The sequence below is a fragment of the Delphinapterus leucas genome, chromosome 12 (genome assembly GCF_059928025.1).
Source record: "Delphinapterus leucas isolate spDelLeu-1000000601 "Yukka" chromosome 12, BTC_Dleu_Yukka2, whole genome shotgun sequence".
NCBI classification, from domain to species: Eukaryota; Metazoa; Chordata; class Mammalia; order Artiodactyla; family Monodontidae; genus Delphinapterus; species Delphinapterus leucas.
In genome coordinates this window covers 53,187,494-53,207,267 of record NC_143140.1, presented here as the reverse complement: position 1 = coordinate 53,207,267, position 19,774 = coordinate 53,187,494, and the positions used below count along the sequence as shown (strand labels likewise).

General features: G+C 37.7%; 1 protein-coding gene across 1 annotated transcript in view; it reads right to left on the bottom strand.

The window, feature by feature from the left end:
- LOC111164916 (amine sulfotransferase-like) overlaps nucleotides 1–19,661 on the bottom strand; it is a 29,432-nt gene extending 9,771 nt beyond the window's left edge. The window contains exon 1 of the mRNA XM_022554980.2: nucleotides 596–19,661. Coding sequence (XP_022410688.1) covers nucleotides 596–737 — 142 coding nt within the window. The 5' untranslated portion in view covers nucleotides 738–19,661. The remainder of the gene's footprint in view (nucleotides 1–595) is intronic.
- Between the last annotated feature and the right edge of the window lie 113 nt (nucleotides 19,662–19,774).

The following is a 19,774-nucleotide window of genomic DNA, read 5'->3' as shown; positions in this document are numbered from 1 at the left end:
AAACCAGGAATACTTTTTTTTATTGCCTTAGACTCCAGTATATCTTTGAACCACATTAAATACTCTGTACAACATTGCTTCAGTGGCGCCAGTCATCCTATCATCCTATGTTCTGAAAAGTGCAATACAAAAAATAAGGTTGGGTTTTTGTCTTTTTTTTTTTTTTTTTGGAATTTAAGATTAAGAGCAATTAATTTTAGTTTAAAATTATTGCATTATTCTAAGGAAATAAAAAACAATTAGAGTAATTGAAAAGAATACTAGGAATTAGTTCTGACTGAGATATGATGGTAACAAAAATCTTCCTAGGTTTTTAAATATATTTTCTTCCATTCTCAGACCAAGCCAACAGGTCAGTATTTACCAAGTACCTCCTCTTGGTTCAATATTTGGTTTCTTCATATAGTCCATCAGAAATGACAATATATGCATTACAAATGCATAGAGATTTGAGATTTATTTAACTTTTTGTGATCCTAAACAGTTCTGTAAATGTAGATGGGTTACTGTCAATGTCTGGAAAAAGGCACATTTGTCCACATGAATTACCAAACCACGGTGAAGGCTAAAACAGGTGGCCACTCCTCAAACTTACCAGATTTTGGATATGTAATTATAAACACATCATCATCTCTAATTTCAAAATCATCTAAATGTTCTATAAGGTCAACATCAAGTAAAGAACGTTGAAAATAACAGCCTTTAAAGTTCAATAAATATGTGTCTGTGTTGTCCATAATTATTCACCTACAAGTAAAAACAGATACAATTATTTCAAAGTTCTGAGTATTTCATAATAATGACTAACACTTCCTGAGTGTTCAGTATGTGCAAAATGTCCCATGTGTATCAACTCATTTAGCATACAAACCACCTTCTCTATATTAAATCATTTACTCTTCACAGCAACCCAAAGTTGCTAAAGGTATTGTTATTACAACTACTTCAAGGATTAAGAAACTAAGATACTAAGAGGTTAAACATCTTTTCCTAAAACCCCATGAATGAGTTATAATCATGATTCCAAACATACAGATGAGAAAATTAAGGCACAAGAGGTTCGGCAAACTATTCGAGGTGGCCCAGCTGCAAGAGTGATGCCAATTTAGCCAGAGTCCATGCTTTTAATCACTTTATCATATTTTCTTAATACTTTATTTTTTTTATTTTTTTACGCGGGCCTCTCACTGTTGTGGCCCCTTCCGGACGTGCAGCCTCAGCGGCCATGGCTCACGGGCCCAGCCGCTCTGCGGCATGTGGGATCTTCCCGGACCGGGGCACGAACCCGTGTCCGCTGCATCGGCAGGCGGGCTCTCAACCACTGCGCCACCAGGGAAGCCCAATACTTTATATTTTTATCCTTTTTTGTTGTTGTTGTTGTTGTTTTTTGTGGTACACAGGCCTCTCACTGTCGTGGCCTCTCCCGTTGCGGAGCACAGGCTCTGGACGCGCAGGCCCAGCGGCCATGGCTCACGGGCCCAGCCGCTCCGTGGCATGTAGGATCTTCCCAGACCGGGGCACGAACCCGTGTCCCCTGCATTGGCAGGTGGACTCTCAACCACTGCGCCACCAGGGAAGCCCTATATTTTTATTCTTACATTTTTTTCATTGTTCCAGAAATAGAAAATTCTTTAATTAATACAATTTTTATTTCTTTTTTTTTTTCTGGAACATAAATAATCTGCTATCTGTGAAAGAAGCTTCTGAGGCTTTGAGATCTGATACACTGTTTGAAATGAATTGTGGGAAATGTTTTGCATGAGAAATACTAATTGCATTTCCTTTGGAAATGTTCCCTCATATAGTTGCAAGATGTTTTATGGTAATCGTCATGTTTTCCAAAAGGAGTTTTTTATCAGAATTCTGAAATAAATCTAAAAATGAAAGCCAAAAATCAGAAGCAAACTGTCTAAAGATACACCTGTTCAAAAATTGGACCAGGGACTTCCCTGGTGGCTCAGTGGTTAAGAATCCACCTGCCAATGCTGGGGACATGGGTTCAATCCCTGTGGGGAAGATCCTGCATGTTGCAGAGTAGCTAAGCCTGTGTGGCACAACTACGGAGCCCACGTGCCACAACTACTGAAGCCCACGCACCTAGAGCCCATGCTCCACAATAAGAGAAGCCACCGTAATGAGAAGCCCGCGCACCACAACGAAGAGTAGCCCCCACTCACCACAACTAGAGAAAGCCTCCACGCAATAATGAAGACCCAACACAGCCCAAATAAATAAGTAAATAAATAAATAATTTTTTAAAAGTTTAAAATTGGACCAGGCAAGCATTTCTTTATTAGCCATGCCTGAGAAATGTTGAATGTGAAATAGGTGAGGGATCCCAGAAGTTCCAATAACGTTAGATTTAGAATAAGCATATATTTTCATTATGCACTTTAAAAAATTTCTGTGAACACCAAGAAAATGAATTTGTTAAAAAGCTGCACATATGGTTTTGTCTAAATTGCATGTCAAGAAACAATTAATCCCTTTACAAACAATCAAACTTGAAGTGAAAGCCAAGGATGACAGTGTGAGTCACTGTCACATACCTCCTGATGCCCCACAAAGCCACCCCAAACATGCCCTAAAAAACACCAATTTCAGAAACTCAGAATGCTGAGAAGAGAGGAAAGAGTGCCAGGCATTCCACAGAAACATTCTGAGCATCACTCTTTTTTGCTATTTGTAAGCTTAGTCTCTCTTGCACTGTCTCAGAAGAGAGAAAATTAGAGAGCTTTTTGTTACAGAAACAAGAGAAAAAGAGTGTAGATTCATATAGGATCTCAGTATTGGCAAATCATATATTGTTTGTATCTCCTTGATGAATATAGAAGAAAGTGCTTGGATAAAGGGATAGGACATCTAATGTCTCCCTCTTATTCATTCACTGAAGTCTGAAAGAAGAGAAGGAAAAACAGAAAATTGAGGAGAAAAAAATAAGTACATTTGTATGCTGAAGAGAGGGTGAGACTTGAAAAGGCTCTAAATCTACCCTTTTTCTACTCACTGTTACAGATAAACTGAGGAAGCAAAATCCACTTCTGATATAACTTTAAGGATGATAGTGATCCACTTGTGTTTGAGAAAGAAATATTCCCTGCAGAGTTTGTCTTGGCCAATGAGTAGTGTTCCAGGGTGTAAACAGCTAGCTCAATTTGGAAAAATAAATTGGGTAAGATTTAGTTGGCATTAAGATTATCTGTTTACTCCAGAAAAAGCAAAGGAGTCAAATACTAGAGAACTTCAGGTACACAGTAGTCCTGCTTACTTAATTTTGGCATCCGTACAAAACACAAATCAATCTGTGTGATACACCACATCAACAGATTGAAGGATAAAAACCATATGATCATCTCAATAGATGCAGAAAAAGTTTCTGACAAAATTCAAAAACACCCATTTATGATAAAAAAAAAAAACTCTCCAGAAACTAGTTTACCTAGTTCTCCACATTGGGGGGGAATCAGATATCATGAACTGGCTCAGAGGTATGCTAATGCGGAAATGCTGTGTGGGCTATACATTTTATCACTTGTACTTAATTGCCACACAAGCATTGTACATGTGCTTTTAACAATACACTTAAAACAAGCAGTGATACATGTCATGGATAGTTATACTCTGTGACAACTTCACTAGAGGATTTTCTTTTCATCCTGAACATTGGGGTCAAAAGTATGGTTAGAAGTAAAACAATAAATTTCCATTTTGATAGGAAGACAAACACTTGGTAACAGTACAATTGAATTAGTTGGATGGTTCTTACAGGTCTGGTCCAGATTTTTATGTCAGCTGTCTTCCACTGCTATTGTCTTCTTCTCATCCTGGTGTGAGTGTCATTTGGGGTCAGCAGTCTTTTCTATAGACAGTCCAATGCAGAGGCCCTTCTTAAATGGAAATACAAATTCAGGAGTCAATTCCCTTCAGTTCTGTTGTACATGTGCTAGTTAAGAGTACCTGATAAGAGTCCTTTTATTTAGTTTGGAGACAGTCCTTTAAATGATGTCTTTTCCAGTATGCATATCCTCTTAGATAGATGTAGGTCACAGGGCATCTGATCTTCAACCAAAGATAGATTACTGTGATCTGCTTTAGAAACAAGCTTAGAATATTCTTTTACTAATTCAATTAAACTTTATAATAATGTAACATAGCAACAAGGAGACATCTTGGACTTAGATAATAAATGCAAAGCCTCAGTAAATACAAAACTTCAATATCCACAAACGTATATTATTGAAACATAATTTTTCTCTCTGGATTATCCTCATTTTTACTAAATCCAGCTAAATTAAGGCTGATTTGTTCAAAATGAGTCTGGTTTCAATAAACATGGCCTGATTATTCATATAAATGTAATTGCTCATATAGGCTCTTTTAAATTGGCTGCACTGGAACTTTTCATTAGGAATCTCAGATTGAACTTTTAAAAGGCCTTTCAAGGCCAGGAAAGCCATGCCAATGGCCTGCCTTCAGATCCTGCCTGTGATATATATACATTGGTCAAATTTGTCTCTTTTCCAGGTCACCAGAATATCTAGATTTCTGCACATGCCAAGAGACAGTTTTTTCCATTCACCTGATAAGGTTGCTCTGAACCCAAGAGTCTCCAATTTCTGGAGGAACCAGGCAGCAAGAAAGGAAAAATATTTTAATTTTAACCACAAGTGTAAATTACCAAATTGTTGTAAATCATGAGTAGCTTGAGGAAAAGTGCTTTTTTATATCTGAAAACAAAGATTAGAAGCCAGTAGTGTGTCAGACAAGTCATAAAAATTAGTCATATTTAGTAGCTCATTTAATCCCATATAATTAATCTTTGTTCTGTTTGAGCCCAGTTTTTCCGTTAGTTTCATTGACCTTGGCTGATGATTGAGGATGATAGTGACAGTGATAATTTCAAGAAGTTCATGAAGTTTTTGTTAAGGCTTGTATGATTTGTCCAGTGAAGTGGATGTCTTGATCACTGGAGATTGTAGAAAGTACACTCCAAGTGGGAAACACATTTTCTAACCTTTTCCTTTTCATTGTGAGGGTATCAGCCCTGCAGCCAGGGAAAACTTTAACCCACCGAATAGAAAATGAGGTTTGTCAGGGAGCCAGGAAAAGTCAAGGGGCCATCTTGGACTTCCCATAGCCCTGATTTTAAAAAATATACAGCTATTGCTTATTCATTTTAAATTTCCTGATTTAGGAGTAGACCGTTTCCATGCTATAAGGTCACCAGAATGGCAGAAGTCTGACAATGAGGAGCTCAGTCTTAATGATGTACAAAATTCTTTTCTCAAAGTGCCTTTTTCACAACCCTTTTATCACTTTCTGGATTCATATTAATTTGTCCCTTATTTTTTCCATCCAGAAACAGCCAACTGTAGGACAAAATTATTGGCATCATTATTTTCCTCAACAAAAATATTTCCAGTCTTTATATCTTCTCTCGCTGGCAATGTATCTCCTACTTGCATTACACATTGAAATGTTTCCTATATCATTTTAGTAGTTTTAATTACATATTATAATTTTTAACCCTTAAAAAAAAAAAAAACCTTGTTCTCTAGTGAGAACTAAGAAGAAAGCAATTGTGAATTGTTTGTCATATTGGCATTCTCTGATTTGCAAATTTAAGAACATATTCTATAACCTCTAAAAACATGCATTTTCCCAAAGCACAATTTCTTTTCTCAAAGTGGCACAAGACATGTGTCTAATAAACACAAACATCTTTAGTTTCCCTCTTGCAAGAAGATAAAAGTAGGTAAATTTAGATTTGTTTCATTTGTAAGCACTTACCTTTCTTTAAGCCAATTAAATAAAGCTCATTTTCAAATTAACCTCAGCAATATTATCCAAAGACAAAGACACATACTGAGACATACATACATCCAAACAAACAGAGATATCTTTGTTTCATCTTTTTATAGTTCATGAATCAGCCATTGCAATTAAACTTACCAGTTTACAAATAACAGTCAAAATAATCAAATTTACACATTTGCTTTTAAAAGGCTTCTTTTTCTTCCCTTTTTTCCTCCCTTGGCTTGAAGTTCTACTAATTAACCCAAGGCTGAAGTCCCAGGCAAAGTGGGCTGTGTTTTTACTTCAAGGACATGATAAGAGTTAACTTCAAGTTTTCTCCTAAGAATATTTTTGTTCTCTCAGGGTTAGTGTTCTGAAAAAAGTATTTTACCAAGCCAACTTTCTATAACTGCACATGGGAAAAGGGCCAGTTTTGGAATTTCCAAAGAGTTTCATCTCAACAAATTTTCTCCAGAGTCTAAAGAATATTGTGACCACAGTGTTAAATTATTTTTTCCTTATTTATAGGTTTATAATTATAGGTTGACCAGTCTGCCAAAATATTCCCTAGAGGGTTGTCAGTTGGAAATGAAGAAGCACTTCCCATGTTGAGTCAAATTAAACACTGCCATACTCCCTCTGAAGACTGTAGGTGAGAATCCTTCCTTGTAGTTTCTAGATTATGGTGTTTGCTGAAAATCTTTGCCATTCCTTGGCTTACATCACTCAAACTCAGCCTCTGTCATCACATGGCCATTTCACTCCGTATCTTTCTTCTTCTTATAAGGACACCAGTTTTATTAGATTAAGGACACACACCACTCCAGTGTCTGAATATAATTAATTATATGTACAATGACCCTATTTCCAAAAAAATGTTACATTTTGAAGTAATGGGGGTTAAGACATTAACATGCCCTTTAGGGATAATTCAAGCTATAGCAAGTTTAATAAATTTTATTTTCATGTCTATCTCCTCCTTTCAAGGATGCTACAAGTTTCTATGTGCCGTGCTTATACTCCGTGACCATTTTCCCTTGACTGTAAGTTGACTGCTCACAGAAGCTAGATGACCTAACCTATACCATTCAGTTTCTCTCCCTGGAGTTTTCATGTGAATTCAACAACACCAGCCTATCTCTCTTTGTTATTTGAACTAATTTCATTTGGACTTAGTGTCTGACTACAATCATGCTGAAGCACAGCTAGTCTTCAGAGACACAAAAAAGAATGTCTTCTTCACATAAAGAACACAGAAATGAGAGAACACGAAAATCCAAGACGAGAGAGAGAGAAAAAAATTGAAGAAATATATGAATCCCTAATGGCTTCATACCCTTTGGTTCTATTTCTTCAGGAAGGTAAGACAATTTCTTCTGATTTATTGAATCATATCAATCATAATCATATTATGCATAAACTGGTCAGAAGTAGATTATTCTTATTTGCAACAACGTGCTTGACCAAATGCCAGGGAAATCATTTTTAAAATGAGAGAAAATCTCAGATTCATATTCCCACAGATATGTAAATAGATGTTTTAACTGTGTAAAAAAATAATCCAATTATATGGACATGGAAAAAAAATGTTAGTTTAAAAAAACTGGAGTGAATGTAAAATTTAAATTACAGAAAACTGAGTTAATTGAAAGGAGTTGAGAAGCTTCCTAGAAATGAAATTACAGGATAATAGGATGTAACGATTTTTAAGACTATTGATCCTGTATCAATATTGCTATAAAGAAGATTGGAAATGATTTCCATTTCCACAAAAATATATGAGAATGTTTTTTTCATCCTAGTCTTTCTAACATTGAGCATTCTGCATTTTTAAACTTTTGCTAATTATGACTAAATGTTTTGCATTTTCTATAAATGGCAAGATTTTGGTTGTCTGGTCTCACAAAATGTTTGCATGTTCAGGAATTATTTCACAATTTTTATTAATTATGACATACATACAGAAAAATTCACAAATTCTACATGCACGTCCCAATGAAAATTTTCAGTAACAACACCTAGGGAACCAGCACTAAGACTCAAGAAAAGAATGTTACCAACACCCCAGGAATTCCTTCATTTACCTGTCCAGAGGTAACAACTCTGCTTCTAACCCATAGAGTAACTTTGCTGTTTTTTAAATCTTACATAGCAAATCATTCAACAAGTGCCCGGTTTTTCTCACTGAATATTACGTTTCTGAGGTTCATGTATATTTTCCATGTAGTCGTAATGCATGCATCCTAATTGTGTTTCCTTATTTGAAATGCCATAATTTTTTTTTTCACTGTACGTGGACATTGAGCTGTTTCCATTTGTTGACTATTAAGGACAGTGGCACTTGAACTGTTTATGATTGTAAATTTCCTAAATTTTTTCTTTTAAGTTTCTTCCACTGCTTTTATGCTTCACGAGTTTTTCTCTATTTGGGAATTATAAACAGATTCACCTATATTTTTCTAGTTACCAAAATAACTTATCTTAAATATTCAAATATGAAATGTGAAAATTAAATTCCACGTGGTGGAATTAGTTTAGTGAGTAATATGCTTTGGGTACAGTTATAGGTACAGCTGAAACGGAGCAGTACCCTAAGGTCCTTGCTCGTGTCCTCCATCTGCCTTTTGTCTGTGGAAAAACTTTAAGTTTCTTACTTCTCTGGTAAGTTTAATCAGAGAAGTGAGAAAATGCAGAAACAAAGGAAAACAGTCAAATGAGACCACATAATAATGTAGTCATTAAGCAAAGTCAAGGCCCCTTAGTTCCCCCTCAAGGGCTGTAGATAATATTCTGAGCCATGTCCTCTGAGCTGTCTTATAGATACTGAAACTCCTACCAGGTGGAAGAAGTTAACTACATGATGACCAGGCTGTAGCCATGACACAAGCTGCCACAGTTCCGAGAATTGGCCTCAAAGAAATGGAAACAAACCGACCTTGGAACTGAAGATTAACTGTACTTAAAACAATCAAGATGACACTGGTCAGACCACCGATGACCGATTTCAAGATGACGTCAGAGCTGACTGTGCTGTTTCTGCATGTAGCCACCTCGCGCCGTCTATAAAAGAAAGGTCTTGCCCCCTGATTGTCAGTGGGGGGCAGTTGGCCTGGCACAGACATTCCCCCCACCCCGGTTGCAGGCCTCGGAAATTTCCTTTCCACCAACCTTGCCTCTTTATTGGCTTTTGAGCGGCGAGCAGCCAGACCCCACTTTTGGTTACACAACTACTATTTTCAAACAAATAGTTAAATAATTGAACCATTAAATAATTACTCCATTTTTGAACCTTTGATTGCCCTTCAGACTTTGTGATCTGGTAAATTATTGATAGATGCATTGTGTTTACATGAGATTTCTCTATTTTGACATTCACAATGATTTTAAACCAAAGACTTAAGGTTTAAATAAAAGAATAAAAGGATTTTTAATGTTTGATTGATCCTAAATTTAATTGCATATAAAGAAAATATACACGCTACAGAAAACTCTCTCCATACATTTACAATTCATGTTGCATGCTTTTTGTCTATCCTTTTATCATATAGGTTACAAATGCAAACTATCTCTCAAATCATTTTAATTTTCAAAATATCAATGTGTTCATCAAACTCATGACAACTAATCTAAGCACAGTTTAGTCACTTTGTTTTGTAATAAAATTGTATAATTAACATTTGTATGAACAGCACAAATTAATATGTGTATTAAAATATGCTCCCTGGTTAGCAGATTTTTTTATATGATTCTTTCACATTGATTCTACTCCTCGTTTATATCCTAGATGAACTTCAAGGGAAAATCTTTCATCTTCCTTTGGAAAATTCTGTCAAATCTTTCATTTTGCTCCATGGTCAAGTGATGTTTCCAGTGTCCAATGATACCTCGTGGGACAAGCACATGGACAGCACCTGGGTGAGGAGGTAGCACTAACAGGACAAAACTTCCTACAACCCACTTTAATCTCTTCTCCACCCCAAGCCAAATATTCATTACTTCTCCGTGGGGTTTGGTACCTCACTTTTTCTTACAGGGTGATGAGCTAAGAAACAAACATAGGACACAGTAACACAGACAATAGGGTTATAGACCAGTTTCTTATCTGTTAGACTCCACCAACCACTACACACTATCTGGTTTGGAACATAACTCAAGCTCTTCCTAACACACTTCCCCTCACTCCTGTCCCATAGCCACTGCACCAGGCAAGGCCACATTGTATTTCTCACTTAGAACAACTCTTAGTAGCTTTGGAGTTCATAGTTTCATCTTTCCTATTGTCACCTTTCATTAAATAAAAACTTAATCCAAGGAAGGCTTCAATCCCTTTTTACCGAACTCATTACTGCTAAGAAAATAAGAGTTTAATGTGACAGACACTTGACCTTATAATTATTCAGACTGCCTTTTTCCACGATTTCTAAATGTTAAAAAATAAGCCATTTCTAGAAGACAAAGTATGTTAATAGAAGAGAATAATTATGAGATTCCAACTAAAGTGAATAAATTAAGGCAAGTAAACTGAATCTTATGGTTGGTGAACTTTCTAATTCATTTCCAGTCTTATAAGGGTGAAAAGGTGGAAAACTTACTAGCTTAAATTATTTAAGCACAGACTCTGACTTATTATTGACTGACCACTAAGCTATGCTGCTATGCAGGCCCATATGTAAATATAAAACTGCAACTTTTAATTTCTTTTAATGAGTGGAGACATCAAAGTTTGCATCCTGCTGGGGAAACAGCTTCCATAGAGTTAATTTTATTCTTGAGTTCATTAAATTGCCTTTCTGAGTTATCTTGTACCTCGTTGAATTTCTTCAAAACAGCCATCTGAATTCTTTATCAGTTAGATTGCAGCATTCTGTGTCTTCCGATTGCTTTGCTGAAGAATTGTTTTCTTCTTGTGATGCCGTATTACTGGGCAATTTCATAGTGTGTGATAATGTTAAAATGCACCTTTACCATCTCATTTGAAATGGCAAACACCTTTCTTATTTAGGGAAGGCTTTGTTTACCTTGATTCAACAGTTCAACAGATTGACAATTAGAAATCTTTGTTTTCCAGAAGCTGGCTCTTAGCACAAATTTTTGGTTTCTTTTAGTGGAGCTGACTTGCAACTAAAGTTGGGAGTGACCCTAAAAAATATGGCATGAAAAGAAGGTGGTGGCAGCGTGGGAGAGATATATGCATAGCACTGGGGCTTTGGCTGTGTCTAGAGCCCATAGGGAGTCCCAGGGGACTGTGGGTTGTCCTCTTGCTGAAATCATGGGGTGGACAGCAGGAAATGTGATCCGTTATTCTCTTTGTCTGCCTTCTGCCCTTTCCTTTCCCTCCTCCGGGTCACTGAGGTCTCTTCACAGATACAGGTGCTGCTGGAGAGCAACAGGCCTCTCCAGCTGCACCCAGGGGAGCCAGGCAGATTTTCACTAAACACCTTTCCACCTCCTTGGCTAGAGAGGCCACCACTGCCACCTTTGCCTCTATAGCAGCCGTGACACCCTCGGCTCCACAGTCTCCTTCGAGGTCCAACCCACTCACTTTCAGATGCACAAGATAGATGTTTCTCAGGTGTCCTGGTGTGCTGTGCAGAGTCACTTTTGTTTGGTTATGGATGTCCAATTAGTTATAGATCAAAGGAGAAGAGTAAAGGAATATCTTATGCCACCAAGGTGCTGATGTCATTCTCTATTTCTCTTATGTCAATGGGTGTGATTGAGACTTGGAAAAAAGAAATCTCTTCTCTCTGTATTTTTTCTAAGTGGGCGTTGATTTAAGGTTTAAATGCAGTTCAATTGTTTCCTGGGAAAAACAGGGATGCAGGAAATTTTAGGCAGGGAACCTAAGACAGGCCACATTCCAAGGAACAACTACAGGTGCCTATTTTTCTGTATAAAAATCTTACTCATACTAGAAGAGAGAGAATCTTATCTGGGAGTCAGAATTTTCTCTGAGAGCAATCCAATCTAGAGGATAAAGCCCAACATGGTCATCCAAAGCTCCATAAGATTCTAGAATCAAAACCCTATCACTCGGGGCTTCCCTGGTGGCGCAGTGGTTGAGAGTCCGCCTGCCGATGCAGGGGACATGGGTTCGTGTCCCCGTCCGGGAAGATCCCACATGCCGCGGAGCGGCTGGGCCCGTGAGCCATGGCCACCGAGCCTGCGCGTCCGGAGCCTGTGCTCCGCAACGGGAGAGGCCACAACAGTGAGAGGCCCGCGTACCGCAAAACAAAACAAAACAAAACAAAAAACCCTATCACTCAAGTTCTTGTTCCGGGATGGTGGCATAACTCCTTTCAGCCCATCTTTCAAATATCTGTAAACTCTCTGGACAAGTGACTTAAAAACCCACGACTAGTTGAAGATACCGAAGAGTAAACGAAGGCAGACATTGCGTGGAGGGGATGCAAAACTTGGATAATTGGTCATGACGGGGATGGTCTCCTATTTTTTGTTTGATAAGTTTTGGTTTTTGCCCTCTTTGTCCCTGGAGCCAGCCACTGTTGTCCAAAAATACTGGTGGTTAAAAACGCAATAGATTCCTTAACCACTAGATGACACTTGCGAACCCAGCATTTTCAAGATAATTTACTCATTTTGGTTGATAGATGGCGATACAGTCCTCTTCAAGATCAAAAGAGGTATTTAACATCATTTACAGAGTGAACAGGCAGTCTCAGGAATACACTCTGTGCTTAACAAAAAGGACTCTATTATGAACAAAGAGTTTTTTCTGAAATGGTAATAATGTATTGTATCAGGTGGTAATACAGAATAAAACTGACTTCCCCATTCACAACCATGCTTGGGCATGTGCTTATCTTTGCTTATTTTTTCATCATAAAAATTATGAATAATTAAAGAAACTCATCTCACTTGCTACAATACAAGCAGTACTGTCTTTCTGATATAGCTAGAACCTAACATTCTTGAAGCATAACTGCAGAACCTGCATGATTTTCATACCCACAGGGATTTTCAATAGATTATACTCTGTGCTTATTTATTAACTAAGCTATTTGCTACCTTGAAGCTGCCTCCTGGCACTGAGTCAAATTCAAGACAAGGCTCTAATTATATTATCTCAATTTAATTCTCCTAAACAAAATTAATGATTTATACTCCATGACTAAGCCCTGTGTGAAAAAGTATACATTTTCTATTTTCTATACCAATTCATCTTATTCACAAATCCTCCTTCCCACTAACAAAATAAATAAATAATAAAACGATAGATTAAGATTATATGTCTCCTCCAGCGTTGAACATGGACTTGAGGTAAATTTAATTAAGACACTTTAAACTCCCTGTCAAGCTGTTTCACTCCTCCTAACTTATCTTTCCTCCTACTTCTCCTTCTCAAAAGGGTCTGCATACTGGTGGGGGGAGTCTCGTCTAGACTGGCCTATGTTCTGTCTTCTCAAGCTTTGCAGACCTCCAGGGAAACGTCTCTCCTTCCACCGCGGCCTCTGGCACAGGTGTGTGTTGCATGAAACTGGCAGCTACTGCTGGTGACCGTGGACCTGCTTTGCCTGAGGTCTCAAGTTCCTCCTACTCAGGAGCCTCTTATCCCCCGTCCCAGGTTTCTTCTTGTCCGATTCTATTATTACTTCTTCATCCTTTATAGAGCTTGGTGGAACTTAACGTCCTAGAAAAATAGTTCTCAGCCCTATCACATCCCCACATCTTTGGGGGTTTTCCCTCTTTCTTTCATAACACTTTTTGTTTAAATTGAGGTGTGATTTACATCCTATAAAATTCATGAATGTTAAGTGCGTAGTTGATGAATTTTGTAAAATATATACATTTCCCTCAACCCAGGAAGTTCTCATGTGATCTTTTCCAGTTAATCTCCCATAACTCAGAGGAAACCATTGTTTTGATTTTCTTAATCAACACTGATTAGATTTCCCTGTCCTAAAACTTTACATAAAGCGCATCAATTATCTTTTGCTAAACAGAAAATTGTTGATAGTCATCCATGTTTGAATGTGTACCAGTAGTTTGTTCCTTTTTATTGCTGAGTAGAATTATATTGCATAAATATAACACAATTTGTTCATTTACCTATCAAGAGATATTTAGGTTGTTTCCATTTTAGGACAATTATGAATAAAGTTGCTACGTATATTCTTGTACAACACTTTTTGGACATACATTTTACATCTCTTGTACAAATACCTAGCGATAAAATTACTGGGTTGTAGAATAGATGTACTGTTTACTTTGTAAGAAACATCCAGTTTTCTAAAGCGCTCGTGCCATTTTTCACCCCAGCATCAGTGTGAACAAATTGCAGCTGCTGCACATCTGCACCAACATTCAGATTGTTCGGGTTTTTTTGTGTTTTTTGTTGTTGTTGTTGTTGTTTGCGGTATGCGGGCCTCTCACTGATGTGGCCTCTCCCGTTGCGGAGCACAGGCTCCTGACGCGCAGGCTCAGCGGCCATGGCTCACGGGCCCAGCCGCTCCGCGGCATGTGGGATCTTCCCGGACCGGGGCACGAACCCGTGTCCCCTGCATTGGCAGGCGGACTCTCAACCACTGCGCCACCAGGGAAGCCCCAGACTGTTCGTTTTTTTTTAAATTTTAGACATTCTAGTGAGTGTAAAGTATATTATTGTGATTTTTTCATTGTAATTCCTTTACTTTCCTAACATAAAATCCATAAATAACATGACCTAACTACATATGAAATTTGAAAAATAAATCAATATAATACCGATTATAAAGAAATACAAAGAAAGTTACAAATAAAAAATAACGTGTATTTACATATGAAATACTCAAGTATTCCTGCAGTATAAGATGTCATAGAGTAGGCCAGTCATTTCACCTACAAGCAGAATCACCATAGAGGCAACAACTCTAATGAATGCAATATATACATCGCCTTGGTAATTCATGTTGAATATGAGGAGTTGTTACCTGCAATGTTATTTTTTTGATGTTGAAATTTTTTTTTATAAATTTCTGGAAACAAAATACAATTTTTTCTTAATTTGCATGGTAACAATATTCTGAAGTTCTTAAAATTATGCAAAATAAACTTTGAGTTCACACACAACTGGAATTAGTTCAACTCTAAGGTAGACAGGTTTTTCACAGCCATGAATGTCCAGAGGAAGGTGAGAAATTTGTGCAAGATTCAGAATAGTTTTTCTTGTTGTGAAAAAGAAACAAAATAGTTTTTCTTGTTGTGTCCTCCCACCAGAAAATGTCTAGTATCTCTGGCTTCTAGCCACCCTGATATATTGTGACAGCCAAAAACGCTCCCACACTTTAACCCTGACCCAGAATCACTCCCGAGCACCACTTAGGGTCTGTGGGCAGCCAAGGGCACTGACTCAAGGTCCATCCCACCAAACTCTGCCCTCATATGTTCTGATCTATCATTGTTCTGCCATTGGGTCACCGTGCTGCTTTAATTTAAATTATTACTGTAAGACATTTATTGTAAAAATTATTGTAAGACATTTTAGGTTGGGTTCCCCCAGGAAACAGAGACGTGCCTGCAGACTGGGAAGAGCTCTCAGGAACACCACCTGTGAGGGAGTGAAGGAAGCAAGACTGGGCACAGGGAGAAGTTGAACTGCAATGCGGTTTAACAGTATCCACAGCGGGTCACAAACACGGGGCTAAGGAGCTGGGACACCGTCAGAGCTGTTCTCTCTTGAGGCACTTTTGCTGCTACAGATGAAAATGCAGGGCAACAACTGGAGCTAAAGGAGGTGCTATCTCCGCTGCAAATATATCTTTTGTTCTTTTCCAGAATTCGATTTTTTGATGAAATACTGGCAGAAGGAAGATGAAGGAGTATTTGTCTGAGTCTACTCAGACTGCTCTAACAAAATACCGTAGACTGGGTGGCTTATGAACAATAGAAATTTATTTCTCACAGTTCTGGAGGCTGGGAAGTCCAAGGTTATGACAGCAGCATATTCTTGTCTGGTGAGAACTGGCTCCCTTGGCTGTCTTCTCACTGTAACTTCACATGGCAGAAGGGGCAGGGAGCTTTCAAGGCCCTCTTTTTACAAGGGCAATTATCCCATTCGTCAACTCCCAAAGGCACTACCTCCTAACATCATCACCATGGGGGTTATAATTTCAACATCTGAATTTCAGGGAACTCAAATCTTCAGTCCATAGCAGTAGACGTCTTCATTATAATTTGATTGTGTAGGGCAGGTGGAATGGGAAAGGTGGGAGAGATTTGTAGACAAAGGCCTGTGAAGAAGTTCCCTGTTAACAGCCCAGTTTTGATGTTTAAGTTTCCTTTTTTTAACACCTTTTTCATGTTAAGGAACTATTATAATCCCCCACCTTACAGATGAGAAAGTTGAGGATCAGAGGTTATGTGAATTTTCTTCAAGCTCCCACAGTTAGTAGACAAGCCAATTATTCCAATTCACACCTCTTTCCAGCAGAACCATCTCAGATATTTTCATATTAAGCAACACATTAAATTTCAGTGGTGAACTGAAATATCAAGTATTAAATCCTTACTTTTCTCCTTTTGTGCTCAAGCTCCCAGGGGCTGGCTCAAAGTGTGCTTGGTTTATTATCAATTGAGCACCAATGTCGGTGAGAAATCTCAGCCTCACTATGTAAAAACAAACCATATGCACAGAGACACTTCCTATTTCTATTCTATTCTCAAATAGAATCCCATAATATCAGCTGATAATAGCATGGAAAACATTAAATGCATACCTTTATTAGCATCAATATTTACCTTTTAAAACAAATACCTTTAGTAACAGATCCTAATGTCTGAAGGGCCTTTAGATCAATAGAGATGGATCACTCTGATACTTTAAAAGCAAAATTTACATCAGAAGATACATCCAAATTAAAATCAATTAAGTTTTTTTAACTTTCTCTCAAATGTACAGGTGGAGAATGCTCTAGATCCATATTTTCAAAACAGAGTTCCACAACAATAAATCTATTAATGATACCACCAAATTTGGAATATAATTCATTTTCATTTAATGATTATATCACATTTAAATAAGCTTGGACTGGTATGAGTAAAGCCAGTGACCTATTTTTTAATGTCTTGGGCATGTGGCAGCAGCCCACACTCCAGTAATTTCATGTCCTTAATTACTTTACCTTAACTATTTGGCCGGTAGTAATATGGCTTCATTTTGTTTGTCCAGTGAGCACTTTCATTTATGCAGAGAAGCCCACTTTACCTGAAAAAGTAGTTTCTTTTCCTGGTCTTTCTACCTAATGTTCTTTAGGATGGAGGCCATAGGACCCTGAGAACCTCTTTGAAACAGCAAGGACGATGGTCAGGTGAGTGAGGCACTTACCTTGGGTGCAAAATTTAAGGAGATGCATAAAATTCAACAAAGATAAATAATATTTTAATGCTGCATTTAAAAAATAAAAATCAATGTAAAAATCCATGATAAATGAATTATCCAAATTTTAAATAATTATTGGTTTTTCCTTTTAGCGCAGGTGCCGTTATGGCTTTGCACAGCACTGTGAAATTTTTGATTCGATAACCCTTTACAATATTCTTGAAACTTCCCCAGCATTTTCCCATCTTTTATTAATGGAGGGGATTTAGTACATTTGGAATCCAACTCACCCCCCTTCTTTCAAGTCCTTTGATGAGTTTGCCCAAGAAAGGTGACATGAAAAAGAAACCTATAAACTTCACAGTACATCTTTTGGCAACATTCTGTCATCTCTGTTACTCAGACACAGGTCCTAAGGCAGCAAACAAACTAGTGTCATTCACATTTACCTATCTACATAAATTCACACTCCATGTGTCATTTGTGGAAAACTTTCCCTGTCACTTTAGACCTCAATAGTCTCTCTAAAATTACTCCCTACAGTTCTTGAACTGTGTGACTCATTTTGACCCATAATCATACAATCCCTACGATTGCTGCCTGTCATGTATGTTCTCTGAAAGACAAACACTAGGAGCTACTTGCAGTCTTTTACTTACTATCTGTTTGCACCTTCATAACACCTAACAACCAGCTAGCACATAAATATTGAAAACCCACAACTTCCTTTCTTCTGGAATCCAAGAATGCATCTCTTTACTTCTTGGCACATATATCTTGGGAGTTTGGGACAGTACAATAATCAATGATCTCATCCTTTTCACTGATAAGAGATGTTACTGATATCTCTCTTGGTTTTACCTCAACTAGGAAATGTTCCTGTAACCTTTTAGATATGTTACCTTAGGTTAGTATGTATCCACTTTTTTTTGCCCTAAGGCATGCTTGCTGCCAGGAGAATGTGATGTAAAGCAGAACCTAGAAGCATTACTCAAAGTTGCAGACGGCAAATAGAACATTTCTTTGAACTCTTATATTTTATCTTTAAAATGCATAAGCATCTTGCATACTATTCCAACAATTAGGTGCCTACTCAGCGCCATTGTTCCAGGGATACAGCAATGAATACAAATATCTGTGTATGTTTTTAACTTAATAATACTGTATACAAGTTAACACGAGTAGAAAAACCAAAACAAAAATTTTCCCAAATCCAAGAGCAAAACTGATAATTCAAGACGGGCCAATTATTGCTTCAAATACTACCAGTCATGCTGTTACACATCCAGGAATTAAGTGTGCTCCAGTTTGAGAAGCAGAGTCTTTGGTTAATTCCCAGAATACAAAGCCAACAGTAAAGTTAATTTTTACTCCGGGTGAAAATATTTGGGATTATCATTAGAACTAACCAGGTTGTCTTTATTTCCATTTCATTAGGGTCTGCCTACATTCTGAAATGACAAAGGTGGTTATTCAATATCTGTAGAAAATGTGTAAAACTTAGACTTTAAAAAATTATGTGAGGGGCAAGTGTAATCATTCTTGATACTTCAAGGTCAAGTCTTCATTGACCTCATACTACACTGCTCATGACTGCTTTTCTTAACTGAACCACTCCTTCAGGTTCTTATGCAACTGCTGAGCAGCTGCAGAAAGGATCTCTCCTTAGGAAAAGCAAAATCTCACGTAACAAACTTTTGGACTTCTCTCTGCATAGAAATACTGAACATTACTGCTATTCCTCTTTATTGGTCAGGATCAAGTTGGGTGAAAAGCATTAAATTCCGCAATGATAGCTCTGTCTTAACTTTATTTTAATCATAAGGTCTGACTTCAAAAATAAACATGGATTGATATTGCTGTGTTTGTGGGTATATAGTATTTCTGAATTGAGGAAGCCATTTGCAATAGCACAAGTGATTTCCTATTGCGGTTAAGATTCAATCCTCCAGAACTGCAATGACTGGATAACTTGCACGAAGCCTGGCTCTCCTACCTGGAGCCCCCAAGTCAATCATTCCAAATTATCACAAAGGTCTAATGTGTGCATGAATGTGGATGTGTGGTACTCTTGCAGACAGTGTACAATCCCAAGAATTCAAACCACTTCAGACTGGTTAATTAGAAAAGTGGGGAAAATCACAATTTATAGACTTGACAACTGTAGGACAGTAGTTCTTCATCAGGAGTGTGCATCACAATCACCTGTGTCACAGGTATGAGATTTCACTGTTTTAAAACTCAGAATGAGGCTCAGTGTTTATTAACCTCCACTGAGAAAGGACCAGGAGTGCACACTTTTTAATAACTCCAAAGATGATTCTGATGCAGATACTACTATATGACTAAAGTCCATTTTACTCCTGACTATTATATGGGCTTCTGGTTTTGTTAAGACTTAAATTTACTATGCCCGAAGGCTAGAATTCAGAAGGTTTAATGCTCTGTTCGCCTCAGTCTTCTAATATTTTATATGAATGACAAACCTTAGAATTCAAAAGCCGCCAGTCTCTAGCACAGAAATTCCAAGTTATTCCAATTCCTTGCATGTAAACCCACACCTGGGTACAGCAACAGCTGACCTTCCAGTCTTGGTGTTTTAGGCAGAATTTCTCTCCAACACTAAATGATTTTAAACATGTGGCCTTCTTCCCACCAATA